The sequence below is a fragment of the Palaemon carinicauda genome, chromosome 21 (genome assembly GCF_036898095.1).
Source record: "Palaemon carinicauda isolate YSFRI2023 chromosome 21, ASM3689809v2, whole genome shotgun sequence".
NCBI classification, from domain to species: Eukaryota; Metazoa; Arthropoda; class Malacostraca; order Decapoda; family Palaemonidae; genus Palaemon; species Palaemon carinicauda.
The window spans coordinates 39,348,385-39,374,726 of NC_090745.1; the positions used below are offsets into that span (position 1 = coordinate 39,348,385).

Below are 26,342 nucleotides of genomic sequence, written 5' to 3' on the forward strand. Positions count from 1 at the left end.
AAATGGCTTGTTATATAGTGAAACGATTTAGTGGCGTTAGGTAACTATTTAGTGGCATTAGGTTACTATTCAGTGGCATTTGGTTACTATTTATTGGCGTTAGGTTACTGTATAGTTTCTATACAGAGGAATATATCTAAACTGTCTATACAGTATATGCTCCAATGGAATACATTAATTAATATTCATTAAGGTATGTCTAATATGAATTAACAAAAACAGTCCTCCCAATTTGTGCTTTTCAGATGAGTGATAGAAAGTAGCCCTCAGGGGCGTAAAATCGCAAACGCAAAGCAGAACAAGCAAAGGCAGTAGCAAAACAAGGTTCTTTTTTAAAGTATCTAAGTTGAGAAAAAATAAGCAAAAATGATAGTAAATCAGCAGGTACCAATATTAAACCCACTGCAACTTGAAACACAGACTGTAAAGTAGATATTGCACAGACTTCTGTTGGAGAAAAAGTTGATGGTATTGAACCTGCTGCTGTATCTGACATTGGAATTAGTGAAGTGAATTATGGTGATCCAACAGCTTGGCCTAACACATGCAATAATGTTTTGCGACAACTGCTTGTACAACATGAACCACGCCAGATTTCTTCATACAACTTCCCCAAGGATTCCAAGAACAGAAGATTTTCCCCTATACATTAAAAAAGAAGATTGAGTAATGGTGAGGAAGTATGCCGTGACTGCTTGGTTTATTCAACTTCGCAAGATTGTAATGTTTTGTTTTTGCTGTAAATTATTTTCCTCCAAACCTAACGTTTCTCTGCATAAAAAAAGGTTCTAATGACTGGCAGGATACCATACATTGACAACCATCAAACCCGGCTTGAACTTGAACTACGATTGAAACAAGGAAAAACTATTGATCATATTGAACAACAGAGTTTGAAGCAGGAAGAAAAGTACTGGCAAAAAATTTTGGAAAGTTTGATTGCATTGTCTAGGGTTCTTGCTGTACAGAACTTAGCATTTAGAGGAACAAATGAGAGCCTCTACAGTCCCAACAATGGAATTTTTTTAAAGTTGGTTGAATTTCTAGCTTTATTTGATCCAGTCATGAATGAGCATGTACGTAGAATTAAAATCAAAGACTATGGTCACTATCTGGGAAAAAGGACCCAAAATGAACTAGTACAGCTCCTGGCAAGTGCAATTAAAGAGAAAATTTGGGCTGATGTAAAGCTTGCAAAATATTTCTCCATTATTATTAGACTGTACACCTGAAATCAGCCACATAAAGCAACTGACAATGATTCTTCAATATGTAGATATTAAAAAAGAGCCAGAGGTTAGTCAGCATCATGTTTACATCAAAGAAAGTATTTTAGGCTTTGTTCCATTAAAAGAAACTACTGGAGCTTTCATGACTGAAACACTGGTGGATGAGCTTCAAAATATGGGGTTGCAGATAGACAATTTATGTGGTCAAGGATATGATAATGGGAGCAACATGAAAGGAAAGCGCAACGGTCTTCGGCAGTGTGTGCTTGATATGAATCCACATGCCTTCTTTGTATCTTGCAGTGCACACTCTTTAAACTTAGGGGTGAATGGTGCTGTCAAATGTTGTCTTCAAGCTACAAAATTTTTTGGCATAGTACAACACCTGTATAATTTTTTCTCAACCTCAACTCATCGAAGGCAGGTTTTGGTCAGTATCATAAAAGACTTAACCATCAAACCTTTAAGTGAGACTAGGTGGGAAAGTCAGATTGATGCTCTTAACACTCTCAGATATCTTCTTGCTGACATATATGATGCTTTACTTGGAACTTATGAAGACATAAACCTGAAAGGGTCATCTGGAAGTTTACCCCAGATTGAAGCCAAGGGGTTAGCTGATGCTGTTTCCAAATATGAGTTTGTTGTTTCACTGGTCACATGGTATAACATCCTGTTTGAAGTTAATATTACCATCAAGCATCTTCAAGATAAGGATGCTGATTTAAATTCAGCTACTAGACATTTGTAAGCAACAAAAAGCTACCTTCTGAGCTGTATATGTGATGGTTTTTTTTTCAAAAAGTTCTGGTTGATGCTACAGAAGTGCCTCAAGATTTGGAAATAGAGCCACAATTTGAGAAAGAACAATCACAAAAACGGCCAAAGAGGTGTCTTTTTGATTAAGAAGCACATGAAGAATCACTTGAAGACCCCAGCCAAAAGTTTAAAGTAGAATTTTATTATAGCATTCTTGAAATGGCCACCCAATCAGTAGAATAAAGATTTCACCAGCTACATTCCTACAAAGCAATATTTGGCTTCTTATGACATCCATGGAATAAAAAATGCACCAACCACAGACATCCTTCATGACTGCCAAAATTTAGAAAAGTCACTAACACACAATGGGCATCACAACATTGATGCAAGAGACCTATGCTCAAAGCTCAAGGCAGTATCACGGCGCTTGACGAAACCCATGCTCCCACAAGCAGCACTCGACTTTATATTTGAGCAAAAACTGCAAGATTGTGCATCAAATATTGTGACTGTCCTCAGAATATTATTAACTTTGCCAGTATCCGTTGCAAGTGGAGAACGCAGCTCCTCTAAACTGAAGCTCATTAAAACTTACTTGCGCTCAACAATGCTGCAGCAAAGGCTTGTTGGTTTAGCCACTTTATCAATAGAGAATGAGGAAGCTTCTAACTTGAATCTTGCTAAATTAGTGGAAAAATTCGCCAGTCTAAAAATTGGAAAGTGGAATTGTAATTTTTATTGTAGCCTACATAATTTAATTTCCAACAATGTGTTGCACATTTTTTTACCAGTATTTTAAACTTAGTATTAGATGGTTGATCTATTACAATACATAGTATATTGCTATAAAATGACTTTTTTTGTTACAAATATGAACCAAAAAAATATTGTCGCTGAGCCACTAGTACGGGGTGAACTTTCAAGGAAAGGGCCCAAGGGGCATCAAAAACTCTAGGGCCGGGCCTGTTCCAAGGCTATCGCTTTTCAAACACCTATTCCATATCATGGCTTCATCAAAAAAGCTTTTGTGAACTACGACAAATATGAGAATGTCTTGCAATGTGACCTTTACAAGATGATTTTGCAGGCATCGACGACACTGAAGAAAATAGCGATGATATTTATAACGGAGTTCTCCTGGACTTGGAAAATAATGCTTCATCCCATTCAGATTCTGACCACGTGGAAAGTGATCGACTCTTAAAAGACTATGACCCTCCATGAGAATTGCTAGAAGAGAATGGTGAAGTTAGTAGTAACAGTGAGGATGAAGAAAATGAATGGGAAAAATATAAGGAAATAGATAAGCTAAGAATTATCCACATTTGGGGAAACAACAATTCTTCCCTCCAAGAACTGGGATGCAAACCCCACTAGATATTTTTCATGGAGTTATTTTAATTCATTTCCAATGAAATAACAAACTATGCAAGGCAAAAGATAAACCTAAAACGTACTTTTCAGCAATGTTCGGAACAGGTAAAGATAAGTGATCACCAGCTCAGGGTTGCTTATCTTTACTTGGGAAATTTTGGAGTGATTTATTTTTACCTGAGAAATTTTGGGGTAGTTCATCTTTACTTGAGGTTTAGATTAGGGTATTGGTAGTTAAAGCCTAAGATAGTTAGCCTATTACTAAACAAAAAAGTATAATAATAATAATAATAATAATAATAGTATATGTTAAAATGAGCACTTATTGTTACGACAAATTCAAAACAAGTTGAAGAGTTGTTAATGGTACTGTGTAACTGTTGAACATGGAATAGATAGAATCGTGTATAGGCTAAGTTCTTAACTAAATCTAGAATCTTGATATTTTGAAAGAGCCACCTCACAATGGATCGACGGATTTACAAAGATAGTTAAACCTCTGTTGGTAGACGATACTCTTCCTGTTATAAACTGTATGAAGGCAAATGGTCTCTTGACAACAGAACTCAAATGCAGTGATTGTGGTGTTCTAATGAACTGGACTCGTCGATCTTCAATTCAAGATAAGTTTACATGGAAGTGTCAAGTGAAAGATTGCAGTAAATATAAGATAATGAATTCTATTTGTAAAGACTTCTTTTTTGCACGGTCTAAGATTTCTCTACAAAAGTGGATACATGCAATATATTTGTAGTGCAATGGCTCAAACGTTGAGCAAATTATGGGCTTTTTTTAACCTTTCTAAAGTGACCGTAATTGATATACATAACTTTATTCGAGAAATATGTACGAGATATTTTGAAAAACATCCAATAATCCTCTTGAAACATATCTTTCTACCAGGATCGCTCATCTTTACCTGGGAAGTTATGGGGTCGTTCCTCTTTACATGGTCACCATGGGGTCACTTATCTTACCTGATCCCAATGTTAAGTTTGACAATACAGTCAAGACGTAACAGAAAAATTAGTAATGGCATTTCAAGGATTACTCATTCAAATTGGGTTGCTTCAGTAGATCACTATCAATAGTGTATTTAGTGCTAGAAAAGTTTCTTGCATTCCATGGAATTTTCAAAAACTGTTTAGCAGAAAACATTTCTAAAATTTTGTCTCCTCTGAGTGAATCCAATGACATCTTTGAAGGTCAGTGATCAAAGGTTCGTCAAGTAATAGATTACATAATACCTCGATTCCTTCAATATTATCCAGGACTAATTTGTCAGCCGACGAGTCCAATTTTCTAGTTCAAAGGTCGCATTAGATTCAAAATTTATAATCTAAGGAAACCTACAAAACGGGGTCTGAAAGTGAATGATATAGCATGTTCAATGACCATATATGTTTAGCGCTCATCCCGTATTATGGAAAAGCAACGACTGACATTTTTGGCAATGCTAACCATACATTTTACACCAAGATCATACTGGAATTAGTGGATATGGTTATAAAATCAACAAAAGCCAGTGGATACCACGTGTTCGCTGACAGACTGTATACCAACCTTCAGCTAGCCAAAGAACTATTGATGCCAAAAATTCATCTGACTGGAACCATTCAGACAAATTGAGCAGGACTTGCAAATAATATAAAAAAGGCAAGATAAAACTCTCTCCTGGGTAAACACTTGTCCTTTTGTGAAAGTAAACACGATCAAGCTTTTAGTTCGGCTGATAAACAATACATGACAATGCTTACAACGTTCCATACATCGGCAAAAAGAAATGGGCTGGAAAAATAACAAAACCAACGGTAATCGGCAGATATACTGCAAATGTATGTGGCATTGATAGGGTTGATCACTACAGCTTTCTTATGGCTTTACACTGAAGTCTGTAAAATGGTGGAGAAAGCTGTATTTTTTTTTCTTGAATATCTAGCTTTCTGCTTTACAAAATGCACATGGACACCCTACAAGAAAAAAACTAAACCATAAAAATTATAGAAAAGAGCTCTGTGAGCAACTTGTTGGTGATTTTTTATTTAGATTAGAAGGAAAAAGATCTGTCAACAGACATGAAGCACCAGAAAGACTAAGGAATGACTAGTTCCATATAATATACAGTATCCCGGATAACCATCTGTGAGAGGGAGCATGCTGTTTGCAGCTATGGGACCAGTGGTTGTAAAAAAAAAAAAAAAAAAAAAAAAAAACCTGCATATTATTGTCTAACTTGCCTTGGTAACCCTGTGCTACATGCATAGGACTGTTACATGTTACATCACACAAAAGTTGACTATAAAGTTAAATATCAGATTTCTTTTAGAAAAAAAAAATTATTCCAAATACAGATGTTTCAATTCCTCACTTTTATAAAAAAAAAAAGGTGCGTGCGTGCTTTTTTTTTTTTTGTTTAAATCTTATATTGTAAATTGTTTGAAAAGTTATTTCATAATTCTTTAAAAAATTTTAAAATTCATCGTAAACTACATTGTATATTTTATCGGGATATTTTTTTTTATAAGAAAGACTGTTTCATAATTTAACAGAAAAATTAACTGTAAAGTTAAGGTTTTGTTTACAGCACTATAATGAAAAGTAAAGAAAATTTCCATGCAGAATATTGCCAGGCAGAAGATTGCCATTGCCCATGTTATTTTTTTTTTTTTAATTGAAGGCATAAGATTTTAAAGAAAAGAAAATTATTGATTTTAAATATAATTGATAATTGATAAAATTATATCATTTCAACTTTTATAATTGTTCAATCTTACTTAAAACTATCATTTCTGCTTTCGTAATAGTAATTGTTCAATATTACCCAAATTACCATTTCTCCTTTCGTAATTGTTCATTGTTACCCAAACTACAATTTATCCTTTTGTTTATATTTATTGGCTTACCAAAAGAAAAAAAATAATTCTAACTTTTCTTAAAATAAAGACATATACTATTTGTTTAGTTTCTGGAGTCTGTATCCATAATGGCTGCTTTCATAACAAGTGAACATGGAAAGGATATTCTCATTGATGTACTACAATACATGAGTCATTTAAATGGAAGAAACAAAGAAGGTACAAAAATCTACAGGGAATGTGCGTTAAGAAAACAGAAATTATGTCCAGCAAGACTACGTTCAAAATCAAAGAACCATGATTACGAAATTTTGAAACATGTTAATGAACACATTCACAGTGCTGACAAGAGCAAAGTATAAGCCAAGGCAGCCATTCAAAAGCTGAAGAAAGACACATCAACTTCAAGTCATCCTACTCGTTCTTTGATTGCAGTGTGTTTATCATCTTTAGATAACTGTGCACGTGCTGAGTTACCAAATTTGCAACATTTAAGTAGGAATGTTAGGCATTGGAGACAGGAAACATCTTGTGCCCCGAAAATTCCTTCTGAAAGGACAGGATTTGTAATTCCAACCGAATTTCAAACTCTTAATTCTGGAGAGAAATTCCTCCAGTATGATTCTGGAGTCGAGGATGAGAATCGAATCTTATTATTTTGCACGAATGATGGGATTGAAGATTTAAGAAACTACAAAAACTGGGCTATGGATGGAACGTTTAAAGTGTCCCCTAATATATATTTTCAACTTTTTACAATTCATGTCCAAGTTGAAAAATCTAGTTTTCCACGTGCTTTTGCATTCCTTCCCAACAAAAGTGAAGTTACATATGAAAAGCTGTTTAATATAATTAAGAATTTAGTACAACAAGAACCCCACACGGCTATGAGTGACTTCGAAAAAGCTTCGATAAATGGACTAAATAGTGATTTTCCACAAACCAACAAAACTGGATGCTTTTTCCATTTCTGCCAGGCAAACGATAGAAAGCTTGTGAACCTTGGTTACAAAAATCGGCATCACAATGACAGAGGCTTCAGTTTAAAGTTACGATGTTTTTCAGCTTTGGCTCTCCTCCCGTGTCATGATGTTGTTACAGATTTTGAATTGACATACATCGGTGTTATTAGAGGAAGGGGTAACAATAGGAGGAGATCAACACCATTATTCCCGATTCCTATGTGGCATGTTCATTCTAGAGTGGAGCACTGCATGCCACGAACCAACAATAGCATCGAAGCTTTCAACAACGCCTTTTTCCAAAGTATTTCACAATGTCATCCTAATATCTGGAAATGCATTGAATTTTTAAAGAAGGAGGAAATTTTAGCGCATACAAAAATTCTACAATTCGAAAAAGGAGATAAGATTCATTATAAAAAAATATAAAGATATCAATGATAAACTGGAGAGAACTGTTGCGCAGTATGATGAAGATCGTAAAATCTCATTTCTTCGAGCTGTTGCATATAACCTACACTCATTTAAAAAAAAATGATTTTTTTCTACAGTATTATATTTCTTAACATTTATATTTTGTTTAATTATATTTGGTGAATTTTATCAATTATATTATGATGTAATGTCTTTTATTTCGAATAAATTTTTTCTTTTGGTAAGCCAATAAATATAAACAAAAGGATAAATGGTAGTTTGGGTAACAATGAACAATTACAAAAGGAGAAATTTGGGTAATATTGAACAATTACTATTACGAAAGCAGAAATGATAGTTTTAAGTAAGATTGAACAATTATAAAAGTTGAAATGATATAATTTTATCAATTATTAATTATATTGACGTGGTGTCTTATTTAAAATCAATAATTTTCTTTTCTTAAAAATCTTATGCCTTCAATTAAAAAAGTAATAAAATGGGCAATGGCAATCTTCAGCCTGGCAATATTCTGCATGGAAATTTTCCTTACTGGCAATTATCCGCATGGCAATTTTCCGCCTGGAAATTTTCCCACTGTGAATTTTCCTAGCGCCACTGAAAATACGCTAATAGTAGTTTTTTCAACGAATGTATGAATACGACTATATGTTTACAGTTTTATCATAAATAAAACACTCTCTCTCTCTCTCTCTCTCTCTCTCTCTCTCTCTCTCTCTCTCTCTCTCTCTCTCTCTCTCTCTCTCTCTCTCTCTCACCTGATTTTACGCGGATAACAAAAGGCTATCGAGTGCAATACAGCTACAAGTTTTCGTGATTAGTCGGTGATTAGTTTGAGATCAGAAAAGTTGGATAAAACGTTGGCATAGGATAATTATCTTGTGAATTACTAAAAATCTGAACAAGATGGCAGGCTATAACACAGGCAAGGCATGGAGAGATATTGCTGCAATTAGCAAGAATAAATTCCACGAGTTGGCACAAGAACTAGACCTCCTGATAACAGAAGTCGCTAATAGCTCCAACCAGTGTGACGGAAAAATATTCTCAAACATATTGAAACAATATGAACCAAAAAAATGGAACAAGTCTGCGAAAAACATCATCAAAATAATAGAAGGAATTCCAAAGAAGATCCAGGTGATAAAGAGACAAAGAAAGTTTACATCAATCAGCACATTCCATCAAAGAACAGTAAGAAGTCCAATATGGTGAATATGCTGATTGATGCATTGGGAAAAAGAATGCCAAAATGGTGCAATACATGTCATGTACCAACACACCCTACTTGCACTGAAGTACAACAAAAAAAATAAATAATAAAGACACAAAAGTATTCTGCTCAACATGCTTAGTCTGGATAGAAAATTTAAATAAGTCGAGACTGAATCTGCAAATAGTTGAAGATAAAGAAGAGAGAGAAGAAGAGAAAAATGAACAAGATATATGTAAGGATGCAGAGAAAATCATTGATACAACATATGATGCCATTAAGCAATATGCTTACGAAGAAATGAATTATCAGATGGAAACAAATAATAGACCCAAGAGACTCTACCTCGACCTACATACTTTTAGGGAAGAGCAAGAAAAAGAAAAGATAATTTCCAATTTACTGAAAAGAGGGAATTGCAGATTTGCCGAAAGATGCTACTACAAGCATCTAAAGATATGCCATAATTATGAAATATATGGTGGTAAATATGCATATTTAGACGGATATGGAGACAAATGCAGAGATCTCCATCCAAAAATATGCAAAAACCTGAAAGAAGGAAAACGATACAAATTCAACAAAGATTGTCAAAATATGCATCCTGCAACCATGATTGAATGTTAGAAAATTCAAAAGCAGACACGAGCAAAAATGAAAAAAAAAACAAGCCGAGTATATACCGTGCTATAAGGTCCCAAGATACGATGCCTTTCAACCCAAATATACACAGAGGCCAACTACAAAGAATGCATCTATAATGCCAGGGGTTGGTGCAGATATGGGGATAAATGCAGGTATACACACAAAAATAAATGTGAAGGCGAAAGAGCAAATATAATAGAAAAGTTGGATTTTTTAATAGTAGAATTCCTGGAAATGAAGAAAAGAACATCATGTCAGAACAGGAAGGAAACATGGGAGAATCCATATTATCACCAATATTAGATAATGGGGATGAAACACAAACCATCATAGTGATGAATGCACAGGGTTTAGTCACAAGTAACTCTAAAAGGAAAATAAGAGTTCTTAGAAGAACTAACCCAAATTGAAAAAATAGATATATTAAATATAAGTGAAACATGGTATTCCCAAGAGACTGGCAGTGATGACCAGATAAAGGGTTTCCAAACATATAGATCAGACAGAACAAATAGGAATCAAGGGGGAACTGCATTATATGAAAGACATAAATCAGGGAAAAGTCTGTGAAAAATACTGCAACACAGAATGTGATTTGATTGCGGTAGAATTTGAATATGAAAAACTAGTGAATATTGTAGTTTACAGATCCCCAAATACTAAGGAGTTTGACATAATAGAAAAAAAAGAGATGATATATGTATAAACCATAAAGCCTGTAATTTACTCCTATCCGGAGATTTTAACTTTCCTTTCGTGGATTGCAAAAGAACGGATAGAAGAAGGTGGTTGTATATATACATATGAATAAAAGAGTAATAGTAGTGCAGAAGATAAAGAGGCAATTTGAAAAGCTTCATGATATGCTATTAGAACATATGCAACAATTAAACCACATTCCAACAAGCAATGACAATGTTCTAGATTTAGTATTTGTGAATAAGGTAAATTATGTTAAAGAAATAATAGTGTGTAACACGGGAATTTCAGACTACGATGTGATAGAATTAATAGTCCATTCCAAAGAAAGTGAACGCAGATATAAACAAAGCACAAAACGATGGGATGGATATGGAAAATATAAATTTTATAGTAAGAATATAAGAGGGTCAGAAATAAATGAAGAATTGAACAAAGATTGGAAAAATGTATTCGTAAGTGATAATATACAGGTAAATACGGATATAATGTACAAAATGCTGGAGAAAATTGTTGAAAAATATGTACCAAAAAAAAAAAAAAATAACCATCAGACATGCATTCCAAGAGATAGTAGGATCTTATTTCAGAAAATTAGCTTCTTTCATGGCACGACGGAACTGTGCTCTACATTTCTTGCATATAATCAAATTGCCCTCAGTGCAGTGTCTGTCCAGTCGAGTTAAAGACCTTCTCGTGGCTCTGTGCAGGGCAGTTAGTTCTGATGACCACCAGGGGACTGTTTGTCATTTGAATAACCATGTTGTTTTGGGAATAGAATTAACTCCTGCTGTATGAAGGGTTCCATTCAGTAAGTCTATGGCATCATCAAAATTTTCAAATTGCTCTGCATTTCCTTCAATTTTCACTTAGCTCACGAAATCTATCCCAATCCGCCTTATCAAGATTCCATCGTGGGGATCTCTGTAAAGGTGGACCATTGGTGGTGTTTATAATGATTGGTGCATAATCACTAATATGCCAATGATCTAATGTTCTCCAATCGAAATCAAGGAGGCAGTTAAAGCTTGCAATTGAAAGGTCAATGCATGAAAAGGTACCTGTCTGAACATGGAAGTGTGGGGGCTCTCCTGTATTTAGGAGTCCGACATCCTCGTTTGTCACAATTGATGATATGATATTGCCCCTGGTGTTTGCTAAAACATTACCCCACAAAGGATATCTACCATTCAAATCTCCTAATAAAAGAAAAGGTTGAGGGAGCTGTTGAATCACCTCTACTAAATCATCATACAATAAGTTATCATTTGGAGGCAAGTACAGAGAACAGATTGTATATTTTCTCCCTACATCAATCCATACAACCACTGCCTGCAGAGGTGTAAGGACAGATAAAGGTATTTGGGGAACATCTCGACGGACGTATATGAGACTTCCACCATGGCTCCCTGCTCCGTGATCATAAGGTGTCCTATAGCTAATATATTCGCGAGGAAAAGGGGTATTAGCATCAAGCTTGCTCTCCTGTAGACTTACAATTATGGGGGAATGCTCGTGAACTAAGAGCTTAAGTTCTTCCTATTTGGCCCTTAAACCCTGACAATTCCATTGCAAAATGGAGGAAAAAACTATGGTTTATTTTTTGGAAGAACTTTTCGATGAAGTCTTCCCATTAGCAGTTTTCGATCTAATGCTATTTTCCGGTGGTTTTATTAGAGAGGGTCTTGATAAATATGGTTTTGTGTTTGTGCTTTTCTTCTTGTCCTTTTGATCCAATTGTTGAGGGGGATGGTGAACCTCAACTTGAATTTCTGATTTATTTAAATTGTCTTCTGATTGATCAGAAACATCAACAGACAAAACATCATATTTATTTGATGTCATAACTCTAAGATTTCTTATGGAAGGGGGTGAGAGAGGTGGAGGTCTCTCTCTTTTCCGATTTATAGGTGGTGAGGATCTACCAGGTTTTTGCACCTTCCCTATCACAGGTGCACCTGGTAACTTTGTTTCAGGTGGAACCCCCATCAAATCAGGCAAAGACATGACCTGAGAGAGGTTAGTACTATTGCTGGTAATGGGGGATGAAGTTTGTATAGAGGTGGGTAGTGCCACAGTTTTAATACACTGTGGCAAAGCCTTGGAAGGCAATATGATTACCTTGTCACGCAAAACTTTACTATCATTAGATGATGTATTTCTTTTCTTGGAATTACCAGCAGCACTACGTGGGTTTGATGTCTTCAGTGCTTTTGCATAGCAGTTTGTTTTTTTCAGTAGTCTTTTGGCATGCCCCACACTTATGTGTTCAACACTGGATTTGAGGGCTGCTTCCTCGAACTTATAAATCTCGCAGCTCCTGTCAGCGGATTTATGATTTGAATTGCAGTTCAAACAGCTGGGTTCAAGTGTACAATCTCCATGATAAGGTCTGGAACAGATGCTACACATTTTATCATTTCTACAAACTTTAGAAGGATATCCAAATTTGAAACACTTCAAACATTGTAAAGGCTTCTGTTTGAAGGGTCGAACTTTAATTCTTTCATTTTCAATATCGATGTGGAAAGGCACATCAGCATCCTGGAAAGTAAGGATAATCATTGACATCCCAGGAATCTTATACACTTTCCACACTGTTAATGGGTACATGGCTAGTATTTCCTCTTCTGTAAATTCATACAGATCTTTATTGAAGACTACTCCCCTTCCGTAACTAAAATTTAGGTGGGGTTTGACATATAACATATCCTCATCACTACTTTTCTTGAGGTTAGACAGTACTACTGATTGCGTGTATGATTTTGCATGGATTAGGAAGCAATTTTTCCCAAAGCCAGATATATCACCTGGTGCAATGGTTGTGTCCTTTTTCTGAATTAGTTAGCTAATTTCAAAATAATTCCCATTACTCCATTTGGGCTCGGCAACAAGCCACATTGGTGGTTTTGGCTTTCTCTGGGGGAGCATAGTTATATCGACTTCTTTCTCAAACCAGTCAGCCGGTCTATATACATCTAAATTGTTTGGTATCTTATCACAAGGGGCACCCATGACATTCAAGTTATTAATTTTGATATTATTGATGTTTCATATTGCATTAAATGCTTTATGATTATTATAAGCTATCCATGAATGCCATTTTTCATTTTCAAGTTTCATTCTTATTTCTTTTATCACTCCATAGCATCTAAATGCTTTATATAGCATATCATAATCAGTATTTATTGGAGTTTGGGTAACATGAAGGATTCGAAGTTTCCCTTTGTAACCCGACTTAATTGGTTTTAAAACTTTAGTAAAGGGGTCCTTTTTTGTTCTTAAGTCGTCAACAGAATTTTCCTTAATTGAATTAGCAGAGGTCAACAGTGCCGGGGGAGAGTCAACGTATCCAGAGGATGGGGGTTCGTTACTTAAAGAATCCATTAGACGAGAGAGAGAGAGAGAGAGAGAGAGAGAGAGAGAGAGAGAGAGAGAGAGAGAGAAGAGAGAAAAGGGTTAGTTTGATGTACCTGCTCGAGAATATATGACCATCACACGTCAGAAAGGAAATTTGCACTCTCCACTATCAGCACAATGAGAGTATTCTTCCCAAATGGTCCACTCCATACCCTACCCGAAGGATATCATCAAAACAGATATAGAGGCACAGGTGTAAGCTGAACCCGCCTGTTAGGACTGAGACCAAGAAACTATGGAATCATCCTCCCCATATCTGTAATGATGGGCTTCCGGCCAAAAACCGAGAGTCCTACCCCAAGCATTGGATCCCCCTGGATTCTGAAGACACAACAATTGAGAATAGTTCCGCCAAAAAGGTCCAAACCATCTTCGGGATGGCTGATATCATCCAATATTCTCACATATAGCTTTGAATGCAAACACCTCCCAACCGTTACACCTCCTTCCATTCATCGAAACAGGTAGCAATAAAGAATGTATAAACATCCCCACCAGGACTAAAATAGATGTAGAAACAACCAAGCCATAGGAAAAATAAATATATATATATATATATATATATATATATATATATATATATATATATATGTACATAATATATACACATATAAAACAAAGGGATATTTTCCTCAGAGTTTGGAAACCTACACGGAAGTTAGTTTATAAAATTAGGAAAAGGTCGAAGTAATAGAGAGAAAGAAAAAGATGAAGGAGAGAAATTTACATTCAAACTGGGGAAGCAATTTCCCCAAAGTTCGAAAGCCCTCTTGCCCGTCACCAAGTTTCAGCACAGGAATGATATGCCGTGCTGAAGCTTGATGACTTCAATAACAGGGATGCACCCTAGAGTGAAAAGCTCCGAGGTACGTCTCTCTCTCTCTCTCTAGAGGGAATGCACCCTAGAGGGAAGGCTCCGAGGTATATCTCTCTAAAGCAGCGTTTCCCAACCTGGGATGCTGAAATCAATTATTGGGGGTGCTGGGAAGCCATACACACATGACGGTAAAATATCCCTTCCTAGCAAGGCGTGACCAGTTCTGCAGTACACATTCGGTCCTTGTTTGTATCTGACATGAAAGCGGCGAGGTTGTGGGACCAGACAGTAGCACTGTAGTTGTTCAGTAGCAGTGCAACAGAGCAGTAAGCTCCTAAATATTTGAGTTTTGTTGGCATATCGAAGACTATCTTTGATTTCCAGTAATACTGTAAGTCCATTGGAGAGTATATATACTCTCTCTCTCTCTCTCTCTCTCTCTCTCTCTCTCTGACTGTGTCACTTCATGAAGTGATGATGTTTTTCAATACTTAAGTATTGTAAGACTAAAATCTTGGAACCCTGTTATCAGAAGCGAGTGGCTTCGTAGCACGTGGGTAGGCTATGTTTTGAATCAGTGTGCATGTTGTCATTTCGCTTATTATTTTTCCAGAATTAGATATATTACAGTTAACTGGTTGTTTTATGTTGATTCTTTATCTGAAATGAATATGTCAACCTTTTCCATGATAGTTTCTGGTCAAAAGTAAGAAGTATAAGTGTGCAAGAATTGAATAATAATAATAATAATAATAATAATAATAATAATAAAACGAAGTTAGCCATCAGTATGTAGGGTACACGCACATACGTTTATTCTTTTCAAGTTTTCAATGTAAACACACATTTGGAACACACACCACATGCAGGGTTTCAACTCTAGGTAAAAATACCTTAAAATAGAGTATTCAGATCTCCTTTCACAAGTTTAGGCCAATAAGCAATCTCTTCTAGGGTTGCCATATCTGAACAGTCAACATACCAGACATTTCCCTCTTGAACACCCCCCCCCCCCTTCCAGAGTCGTAAAAATGCAGTTTATAAGAGCTACCACTATGTGTGTGAGTGCACAAAAATAATTTGAAAGAGAAAAATGAACTGACCTCAAGGCTGATATATAAAAATTATATTTAATATAGTTACATTCTTCTTTCTTCATTGGGTCTGTGGCTGCATCATAAATACTGTGTGTAAATAATATATACATATATACATATATATATATATATATATATATACATATATATATATATATATATATATTTATATATATATATATATATATATACATATATACATATATATATATATATATATACACACATATATATATACATATATACATATATATATATATATATATACATATATACATATCTATATATATATATATATATATATACACATACATACGTATACATATACAAGTCAGCAGCCCTCGCGATTGCACACCCTCCCTTCGGGCAATCACGACTGTCGTTTTTGGGAGTGGTCTTGAAATCGAGCAAAAAAAATCGACCGAGAGAAACTGACTATATGGCACCTCAAAGCTTAATGTTTCCACTAATCGGGGAAACCCATGATTTATCGATCCAGTTATAATTAGTTGCCTTCTGACCTTAGTTGTGGAGTTTCGCACGTCTGAGAGGGCCCTGTAGAGATCGCTTTTTGCCCTAGTTATTTTTTTGTAACCATGCCTGGGGGCCATACTAGTCGTGATAACATAATAAGAATCATTGTGTGTTATAAGGTAGGCCTTAGTGCAAGTAAAATTAGTGCTCAAATGAATGTAAAAAAGCGTACAGTGTGTAATATTGCTAAAATCAAAGCTGGTGGGGAGAAGGAACTTCCTGAACACAAGCATGGTGGCGGTCTCCCCAAGAAACAGTCCCCACGTGCCTTACGTTTCATTAAAAGCAAACTTGAAGCTAATCCCACTTTACCAGCTAAACAATTGAAGGAAAATTACCCAAAAGTGCTTGGTGAAACGAGTGTTAGGACACTTCAGAAGCGTATAAGTGGAGATCTAGGATTCAAGAAGGTAAAAGCAAAGAAGAAATCTCTCGTCACAGAGAAACAAAGGAAGGCAAGGGTTGCTTTTTGTAAGAAGGTTAAGGAGTGGCCGCTAGAGAGGGTACGAAAGATCCTTTTCACAGACGAGGCAACGTTCTACATTTCTGACCCCGCAGGGCAAAAGGTCTGGGTCAAGAAGGGTGGCGATCCTTATCACCCCAAAGCCACTGCTAAGACAGGTCTGGGGTGCATTTGGGTACGGTGGTGTAGCTGATCTTGTGGTTTTACCAAAACGACAAACAGGGACAAACAGTGAATGCTTATGTTTATTATGAGATTCTGAACTTGTACTTGCCCGACGCTTTCGAGAAGACTGGGACAGAAATCCTCCAACAAGACGGTGCCCCTTGCCACACTGCAAAAATTAAGCAGTGGTTGGGGGATTGTGAAGTTAATTACATAAAAGACTGGCCTGTCAACTCCCCTGACTTGTCACCAATTGAAAATCTTTGGGGCATAATAAAAGCCCAACTCGGGAACAAGGACACGTCAACAGTGCCAAAACTTGAGGAGGCCCTGAAGGAGTGCTGGGCTGCCCTTGACCCCCAAATCTGCCGTAACCTCATTGATAGCATACCAAATAGGGTCACAGAAGTTATCAAGAGGAAAGGACTACCTAGAAAATGCTAGAAGAATAATTGGGGAGTGTTCACAAAGTTTTCATGCATTTTTTTTTTCAGGATTATGTTTTTTTCATGTTGCAACGTAGGGGTGTGCAATCACGAGGGGCGCTGACTTTTACACACACACACACACACACACACACACATATATATATATATATATACACACATATATATATATATATATATAATATATATATAATATATATATATAATATATATATATGTATATATATATATATATATGTGTGTGTATATATGTGTGTATATATATATATATATATATACATATACATATATATATAATGTATTAATTCATTAATTCACATCATGTTTATTTGTTGTTGCTGTTGTTATTATTGTCTTTATCTTTATTTTATACTAATTTCATCATTAAAGAAGAAATTACGGACATTTGGGGAAATTTTAACATTCCCCTCGGATGATGATTTTGACACCTAAATCCAGGACATGTCTGAGAAAATCCAGACATATGGCAACCCTAGACTATTTCCAACATTTTTTTTTTATATATATAGAAAATTGCTGCTTTCTTCTTGTCAAATATATTTTTTTTACTCTGCTTTCCTTCCTCCCATATCTTCCTATTTCTCCTCCCGTAACCCCATCTAATCTAATACTATACCCATCCCAAACCCGCCACCCATAGTTAAATCAATATAATTATAGAAAGGAAGGGGAAGCTATGCTCCATTTTTTTTAATTAGATTACCGTTGGGAGGGCAGTATTAGTGAAGAGGTTAACCGTTAATAGCATTGTCTTAATGATAATCTGAGTGTTTCTTTATTTTTAATGTCATTTATAAAAGTTTCATTGTTGCTTTTTTGCTAGAATCTTCCTCTTCATTTATTTGCAGGTTTATGTGAGTCTGCCTTGCCAAAGACACGCAAATGGAGTGATGAATATGTCAAATATGGTTTCACTGCACTCCTTGACGATAAGGGAGGACCAGACCGGACACAGTGTATGACTTGCCATTATATCATTTGCAACTCAAATTTGAAGCCTGCTACACTCCGAGACCACCAGTTGAAGCATCTAACCACAGAACATAAACAGACTGTCGAGGCCTTGCAGGCGAAGAGGGATAGATATGAAAAGAAAGGTACACCACCCGAACTTGGATTCAAGCCAGTGCAGAAACTCCTTCTACAAGCTTCATATGAAGTGGCATACCAGCGCATTAGGGCCAAGGCTTCGCATTCGGCTCCAGAAAATTTGATTAAGCCATGCACCATTCGGATGGTTGAGTTAATTTTGGGAACAGAGGCAGCCAAGAAGATGAAGGATGTGCCTTTGTCCAATAATGTAATTGGAGGAAGAGTTGAATTTATGAGTTGCGACATCTTGGACCAAATTGTAGAGGGGATTCAAGCAAGTCCTACCCGCATTAGTCTGCAGTTGGATGAATCAACTGATGTTTCCAACCTAAGTCAACTGATTGTGTATACCCGTTACATCAAAGATGGTGAGATTAAAGATGAATTCCTCTTCTGTTTGGCTTTGCAGACAATGACTAAAGCAGCAGATGTATTCCGACTCTTGGACGAATTCTTTCAGAAGCATCAGATAGAGTGGGAGAAGGTAAGATCAGTCTGCACAGATGGTTCCCCAGCCATGCTGGGGAATAAGTCTGGATTTGCTGCTCTAGTGAAGGAGAGGGTACCTAATGTCATTACAAAGCACTGTGTATTCATCGCCATGCTTTGGCGGTAAAGACATTGCCATCTCATTTCAAAGAAGTTCCGTCTGTCTGTGTTAAAGTTGTCAATTACATCCAGGGACGCGCTTTAAACCACAGTGTTTTCAAGTTATTTTGTGAGGAGATGGGAAGTGAACATCAGCTGCTTCTCTTCCACACTAAATTGCGATGGCTCTCCCGCAGAAAAATGTTGACACGTATTGCAGAGCTCGCTGATGAGATTGCAATATTTCTCCGAGAGTATCAGTGTGACTTTGCTGAAAATTTTGAGGACGAAATTTTCATTCTCTCCCTCTCATACCTGGCAGACATTTTCTGTCATCTGAATGAACTCAACTTGTCCATGCAAGGCATGTTTGCTAATAACATTGATTGTACAGAGAAGGTAGAAGCCTTCAAGAAGAAAATATCACTGTGGAAGCGTCGAATCCAGGGAGGAAATGTGGGAAGCTTTCCTATCCTGGATGAAAAATATGGAGACAAGACAATCCAGCCAATGCTTGTAGAAAATATTGTTGCTCACCTCTTACTCCTAGAGACCACTATGGCACAATACTTTCCCATAGATCATTCACTTCCAGAATGGATACAGCAGCCCTTCTTTACAGATATGGATGATGATAACCTAAAGGAGGAGCTTATTGATCTGCAGGTGAACCAAGGTTGTCAAACAAAATTTCGCACACTACCGCTGTCAGGTTTCTGGTGTGATCAGTTGGTAGCATACCCTGGATTAGCAAAGGCAGCGCTGGAAATGATCATCCCATTTCCAACTACTTACCTCCGTGAAAAGGCTTTCTCCACTATGGTCCAAATCAAAACATCTGCTCGGAACCGACTTCAAATTGGGTTGCTTCATGATATGAAGGTGGCTCTGGCCAACACAAAGCCTCGAATTGAGAAACTAGTTGCATATAAGCAACAGCAAAAATCACACTGATGTATGTACAGTATGATTGATTACCCAGTTGTACATATTTAAATCCATGCAATTTCATTTTTCCTGATTAATTTTATTTCTTGTATAAAGAATATTGGTATTTTGTGTTAGTTTTAAGGAATGAACAAAATAAAATTGATCAAGCAGTACACTGCATATTCCTTTATCCTTCTAGTTACCTAATAATAAGATATTAATAATTAAGATAATTAGGGGGTGCGGGACTGCTTAGACATGACAACAGGGGGTGCTGGGGTTAGAAAAGGTTGGGAAACAATGCTCTAGAGCAGTGATTCCCAACCGGTGTGCCGCGGCACCAAGGGGTGCCGCGAGATCTTTCGAGGGTGCCGCCAAAATTCAGAGGAAAAAATTGCATTAATTTCACTCTCTCTGCTTCTGCTGCTGCTGCACAATTTAGCAATCGAATTTTCAACTTAACTACTTTTCATTGAATTTGTATAATAATTTGTAATTATGGAAAATTACAATCCAGGAGAACAATACTAATTATATGATTTTGCTGTGTAATAATTGTACGGACACTGGAGAGAACAGCTTGGCGGGAGAGAGGGGAGTGAGGGTTGTAGACTGACGCGTATGACACACGTACAGGGCACACAGCAAGTCGTCACTGGCCAGAGCCCAGAATGTCTCAGTACCGATTGGTGACGCAAAGGAAGCAGAAGGTATGACATATCCTCCTCCCTCAGTAAGTATATTGCCAACTAGCTGAGTTCGTGAGTCGTTTGTTCATCTTTTTCTTTTTTTTAGTAGTTAATTACGAAGTATTAGTAATGAGTTTCTCTAAGCTTTATAACACCAAAAGCAAAATTTAATAATTTTCTCCTGTAATACCAAATGTAAACACGTCGTAAATTTGTGATCATTTGCAATTCTTGAGATAAGCTAAAACCGTGTTTGTCGCTTTCTACCTAAGTATCAAAAACTAATTTAAGCCTCTATTTTTTTCCTTTTTTCAGAATACGTCTTATCTGACAACGTCGAGAAAGAAGGATGGATAAGTTCGTTGTGAGGAAGCGAAAAGTGGCTTCCAGTATTGGTACTGCTTCGGAGTCAAATATTGAAGATGTTCCTGGACCATCTGAATCAAAATGCAAAAAGGGGAAGCACGCATCTCTCTCGAAGAAAAGAACATATGTTGATGCCTATTTAGCATATGGTTTTACTTCAAACAATGATGAAGATAATCCACGCCCTGTGTGTTTAGTTTGTGGAGATACACTCAGAAATGAGGCCATGGTACCTAGTAAGCTTAAGCGGCACCTTAATACCAGACATCCTTTTGTGTCGCAGAAGGACATGGCAAATTTTTCTCGTTTGTTGAAAGGGCAAAGTAAGGCCACTACTAAAATGGTCAAGAGGGTATCAGTAGCCGACACCACTCTTGAAGCTTCTTTCAGAGTAGCAGAGCTGATAGCAAAGATGATGAAGCCTCATACAACTGGTGAAGAAATCATTGGCCCTGCATGCAACATAATTGTAGAAACAATGCTTGGCAAAGAAGATCAGGAACAGATTTCGAAAGTACCTCTTTCCAAAAAAATCTAAACAAAGAAATAGGCTTCTTTCACTTGAGGATGATATGCGGGGTGGCATTATCAACAATAAGACCTGATATCAAGAGTTTATGTTCCAAGCATCAATCGCAAGTTTCACACTAACTATGGTTCACTTTTGCCTATTTGTGTGTATGTCTTGTATCATAGTGTAACACTGTAACAGTGTAACTACTTGAAGACATTGTGTAACTACTGTAAAACTTGTCGCAATTACATATTTGTATTATAATACCATTTTTTTAATAGCAGGATCAGTGTAAAGAAAATTTTCATATCTATGTATAAGGTGTGGTTATATCGATGCAAAATGTCGAAATGCAAAAAAAATATGATAAAAAAAAACAACGGAGATTTTAAATATGTATTTCCTTATAAGTGTGCCGGGAACTTTTGAAAGGCTTGCCAAGGGTGCTGCAAACTAGAAAAGGTTGGGAACCACTGCTCTAAAGGGAATGCACCCTAGAGGGAAGGATACGAGGTATCTCTCTATCTCTAGAGAGAGAATGCACCCTAGAGGGAAGGCTCCCTCTCTCTCTCTATATATATCTCTCTCTCTCTCTCTCTCTCTCTCTCTCTCTCTCTCTCTCTCAAAAAGAGAATACACCCTAGAGGGAAGGCTACGAGGTATCTCACTAGAAGGAGTGCACCCTAGAGGGAAGGCTCTGAGTTCTCTCTCTCTCTCTCTCTCTCTCTCTCTCTCTCTCGAGGGATTGCACCCTTGAGGGAAGGCTCAGGTCTCTCTCTCTCTCTCTCTCTCTCTCTCTATCGAGGGAATACACCCTAGAGGGATGGCTCCGAGGTATCTCTCTCTCTCTCTCTCTCTCTCTCTCTCTCCCTCTTTCTCTCTCTCTAGAGAGAATGCACCGTAGAGGGAAGGGTCCGATCTCTCTCTCTCTCTCTCTCTCTCTCTCTCTCGAGGGAATGCACCCTAGAGAGAAGGCTCAAAGGTATCTCTCCCTCTAGAGCTAGAGGGAATGCAACCTAGAGGGAAGGCCCCGAGGTATATCTCTCTAGAGGGAATGCACCCTAGAGTGAAGGCTCTGAGGTATCTCTCTCTCTCTCTCTCTCTCTCTCTCTCTCTCTGAGGGAATGCACCCTGGAGGGAAGGCTCTGAGGTATATCTCTCAATCTCTCTCTCTCTCTCTAGAGGGAATGCACCCTAGAGGGAAGGCTCTGAGGTATCTCTCTCTCTAGAGGGAATGCACCCTAGAGGGAAGGCTCTGAGGTATCTCTCTATCTAGAGGGAATGCACTCTAGAGGGAAGGGTCTGAGGTATCTCTCTCTCTAGAGGGAATGCACCCTAGAGGGAAGGCTCTGAGGTATCTCTCTCAATCTCTCTCTATAGAGGGAATGCACCCTAGAGGGAAGGCTCAGAGGTCCTCTATCTCTCTCTCTCTCTCTCTCTCTCTCTCTCTCTCTCTCTCTCTAGAGGGAATGCACCCTAGAGGGAAGGCTCTGAGGTATCTCTCTCTCTAGAGGGAATGCACCCTAGAGGGAAGGCTCTGAGGTATCTATCTCTCTAGAGGGAATGCACTCTAGAGGGAAGGGTCTGAGGTATCTCTCTCTCTCTCTCTCTAGAGGGAATGCACCCTAGAGGGAAGGCTCTGAGGTATCTCTCTCAATCTCTCTCTATAGAGGGAATGCACCCTAGAGGGAAGGCTCAGAGGTCCTCTATCTCTCTCTCTCTCTAGAGGGAATGCACCCTAGAGGGAAGGCTCTGAGGTATCTCTCTCTCTAGAGGGATTGCACCCTAGAGGGAAGGCTCTGAGGTATATCTCTCTCTAGAGGGAATGCACTCTAGAGGGAAGGGTCTGAGGTATCTCTCTCTCTCTCTCTCTCTCTCTAGAGGGAATGCACCCTAGAGGGAAGGCTCTGAGGTATATCTCTCAATCTCTCTCTCTCTCTAGAGGGAATGCACCCTAGAGGGAAGGCTCTGAGGTATCTCTCTCTCTCGAGGGAATGCACCCTAGAGGGAAGGCTCTGAGGTATCTCTCTCTAGAGGGAATGCACTCTAGAGGGAAGGGTCTGAGGTATCTCTCTCTCTCTCTCTCTCTCTCTCTAGAGGGAATGCACCCTAGAGGGAATGCTCTGAGGTATCTCTCTCAATCTCTCTCTATAGAGGGAATGCACCCTAGAGGGAAGGCTCAGAGGTCCTCTATCTCTCTCTCTCTCTCTCTCTCTCTCTCTAGAGGGAATGCACCCTAGAGGGAAGGCTCCGAGGTATCTCTCTCTCTATCTTTCTCTAGAGGGAATGCACCCTAGAGGGAAGGCTCCAAGGTATCTCTCTCTCTCAAGAGGGATTGCACCCTAGAGGGAAGGCTCCGAGGTATCCCTCTCTCTCTAGTGGGATGCACCCTAGAGGGAAGGCTCCAAGGTCTCTCTCTCTCTCTCTCTCTCTCTCTCTCTCTCTCTCTCTAAGGAATACACCTCAGAGGGAAGGCTCCAAGGTATCTCTCTCTAAACTCGTGGGAATGCACCCTAGAGGGAAGACTCCAAGGTCTCTCTCTCTCTCTCTCTCTCTCTCTCTCTCTCTCTCTCTACAGGGAAGGCTTAAAGGTAGCTCTCTCTCTAGAGGGGAATGCACCCTAGAGGGAAGGCTCCAAGGTATCTCTCTCTCTCTCTCTCTCTCTCTCTCTCTAGAGGGAATGCACCCTAGAGGGAAGGCTCCAAGGTATCTCTCTCGAGGAAATGCACCCTGGAGGGAAGGCTCCAAGGTATCTCTCTCTCTCTCTCTCTCTCAGATGGAATGCACCCTAGAGGGAAGGCCAGGAGGTGTCGAGAGAGAGAGAGAGAGAGAGAGAGAGAGAGAGAGAGAGAGGATGCACCTTAGAGGAAAGGCTCCAAGGTATCTCTCTCTCTAAAGGGAATGCACCCTAGAGGGAAGGCTCTGAGGTATCTCTCTCTCTAGAGGGAATGCACCCTAGAGGGAAGGCTCTGAGGTATCTATCTCTCTAGAGGGAATGCACTCTAGAGGGAAGGGTCTGAGGTATCTCTCTCTCTCTCTCTCTAGAGGGAATGCACCCTAGAGGGAAGGCTCTGAGGTATCTCTCTCAATCTCTCTCTATAGAGGGAATGCACCCTAGAGGGAAGGCTCAGAGGTCCTCTATCTCTCTCTCTCTCTCTCTCTCTCTCTCTCTCTCTCTCTAGAGGGAATGCACCCTAGAGGGAAGGCTCTGAGGTATCTCTCTCTCTAGAGGGAATGCACCCTAGAGGGAAGGCTCTGAGGTATATCTCTCTCTAGAGGGAATGCACTCTAGAGGGAAGGGTCTGAGGTATCTCTCTCTCTCTCTCTCTCTCTAGAGGGAATGCACCCTAGAGGGAAGGCTCTGAGGTATATCTCTCAATCTCTCTCTCTCTCTAGAGGGAATGCACCCTAGAGGGAAGGCTCTGAGGTATCTCTCTCTCTCGAGGGAATGCACCCTAGAGGGAAGGCTCTGAGGTATCTCTCTCTAGAGGGAATGCACTCTAGAGGGAAGGGTCTGAGGTATCTCTCTCTCTCTCTCTCTCTAGAGGGAATGCACCCTAGAGGGAATGCTCTGAGGTATCTCTCTCAATCTCTCTCTATAGAGGGAATGCACCCTAGAGGGAAGGCTCAGAGGTCCTCTATCTCTCTCTCTCTCTCTAGAGGGAATGCACCCTAGAGGGAAGGCTCCGAGGTATCTCTCTCTCTATCTTTCTCTAGAGGGAATGCACCCTAGAGGGAAGGCTCCAAGGTATCTCTCTCTCTCAAGAGGGATTGCACCCCTAGAGGGAAGGCTCCGAGGTATCCCTCTCTCTCTAGAGTCTAGAGGGATGCACCCTAGAGGGAAGGCTCCAAGGTCTCTCTCTCTCTCTCTCTCTCTCTCTCTCTCTCTCTCTCTCTCTAAGGAATACACCTCAGAGGGAAGGCTCCAAGGTATCTCTCTCTAAACTCGTGGGAATGCACCCTAGAGGGAAGACTCCAAGGTATCTCTCTCTCTCTCTCTCTCTCTCTCTCTCTACAGGGAAGGCTTAAAGGTAGCTCTCTCTCTAGAGGGAATGCACCCTAGAGGGAAGGCTCCAAGGTATCTCTCTCTCTCTCTCTCCTCTCTCTCTCTCTCTCTCTCTAGAGGGAATGCACCCTAGAGGGAAGGCTCCAAGGTATCTCTCTCGAGGAAATGCACCCTAGAGGGAAGGCTCCAAGGTATCTCTCTCGAGGAAATGCACCCTAGAGGGAAGGCTCCAAGGTATCTCTCTCTCTCTCTCTCTCTCTCTCAGATGGAATGCACCCTAGAGGGAAGGCCAGGTGTCGAGAGAGAGAGAGAGAGAGAGAGAGAGAGAGAGAGAGAGAGGATGCACCTTAGAGGAAAGGCTCCAAGGTATCTCTCTCTCTCTCTAAAGGGAATGCACCCTAAAGGGAAGGCTCCAATGTATCTCTATCTCTCTCTAGAGGGAATGACCCCAGAGGGAAAGCTCCGAGGTACCTACTCCCTCTAGAGGGAAAGCAATCTAGAGGGAAGGCTCTGAGGTATCTCTCTCTCTCTCTCTCTCTCTCTCTCTCTCTCTCTCTCTCTAGAGGGAATGCATCCTAGAGGAAAGGCTCCGAGGTATCTGTCTCTCTAGAGGGAATGCACCCTAGAGGGAAGGCTCTGAGGTATCTATCTCTAGAGGGAATGCACCCAAAAGGGAAGGCTCCAAGGTATCTCTCTCTCTCTCTCTCTCTCTCTCTCTCTCTCTCTCTCTCTCTCTCTCTCTCTCTAGAGGGAATGCAACCTAGAGGAAGGCTCTGGGGGTATCTCTGTCTCTCTAGAGGGAAGGCTCCGAGGTATCTCTCTCTAGAAGGAAAGCACCCTAGAGGGAAGGCTCTGAGGTATCTCTCTCTCTAGAGAGGGAATGCACCCTAGCGGTAAATCTCTGCGGTCTCTCTCTCTCTCTCTCTCTCTTTAGAAGGAATGCACCCTGGAGGGAAGACTTCGAGGTATCTCTCTCTCTAGAGGGAATGCACCCTGGAGGGAAGGCTTCAAGGTATCTCT

General features: G+C 39.1%; 3 protein-coding genes across 3 annotated transcripts; all 3 read left to right on the forward strand.

The window, feature by feature from the left end:
* The first annotated feature begins 1,257 nt into the window (after window positions 1–1,257).
* LOC137614847 (zinc finger MYM-type protein 1-like) lies at window positions 1,258–3,215 on the forward strand. The gene is made up of 3 exons (XM_068344507.1): window positions 1,258–1,976; window positions 2,244–2,719; window positions 3,079–3,215. The coding sequence occupies exons 1-3, from the start codon at window positions 1,258–1,260 to the stop codon at window positions 3,213–3,215; spliced, it is 1,332 nt and encodes a 443-aa protein (XP_068200608.1).
* A 15,740-nt stretch (window positions 3,216–18,955) lies between these two features.
* Window positions 18,956–19,771, forward strand: LOC137614848 (protein FAM200C-like). The gene has a single exon (XM_068344508.1). The coding sequence runs from the start codon at window positions 18,956–18,958 to the stop codon at window positions 19,769–19,771; it is 816 nt and encodes a 271-aa protein (XP_068200609.1).
* A 1,014-nt stretch (window positions 19,772–20,785) lies between these two features.
* Window positions 20,786–21,340, forward strand: LOC137614849 (SCAN domain-containing protein 3-like). Its single transcript, XM_068344509.1, has one exon. The coding sequence runs from the start codon at window positions 20,786–20,788 to the stop codon at window positions 21,338–21,340; it is 555 nt and encodes a 184-aa protein (XP_068200610.1).
* The last annotated feature ends 5,002 nt before the right edge of the window (window positions 21,341–26,342 follow it).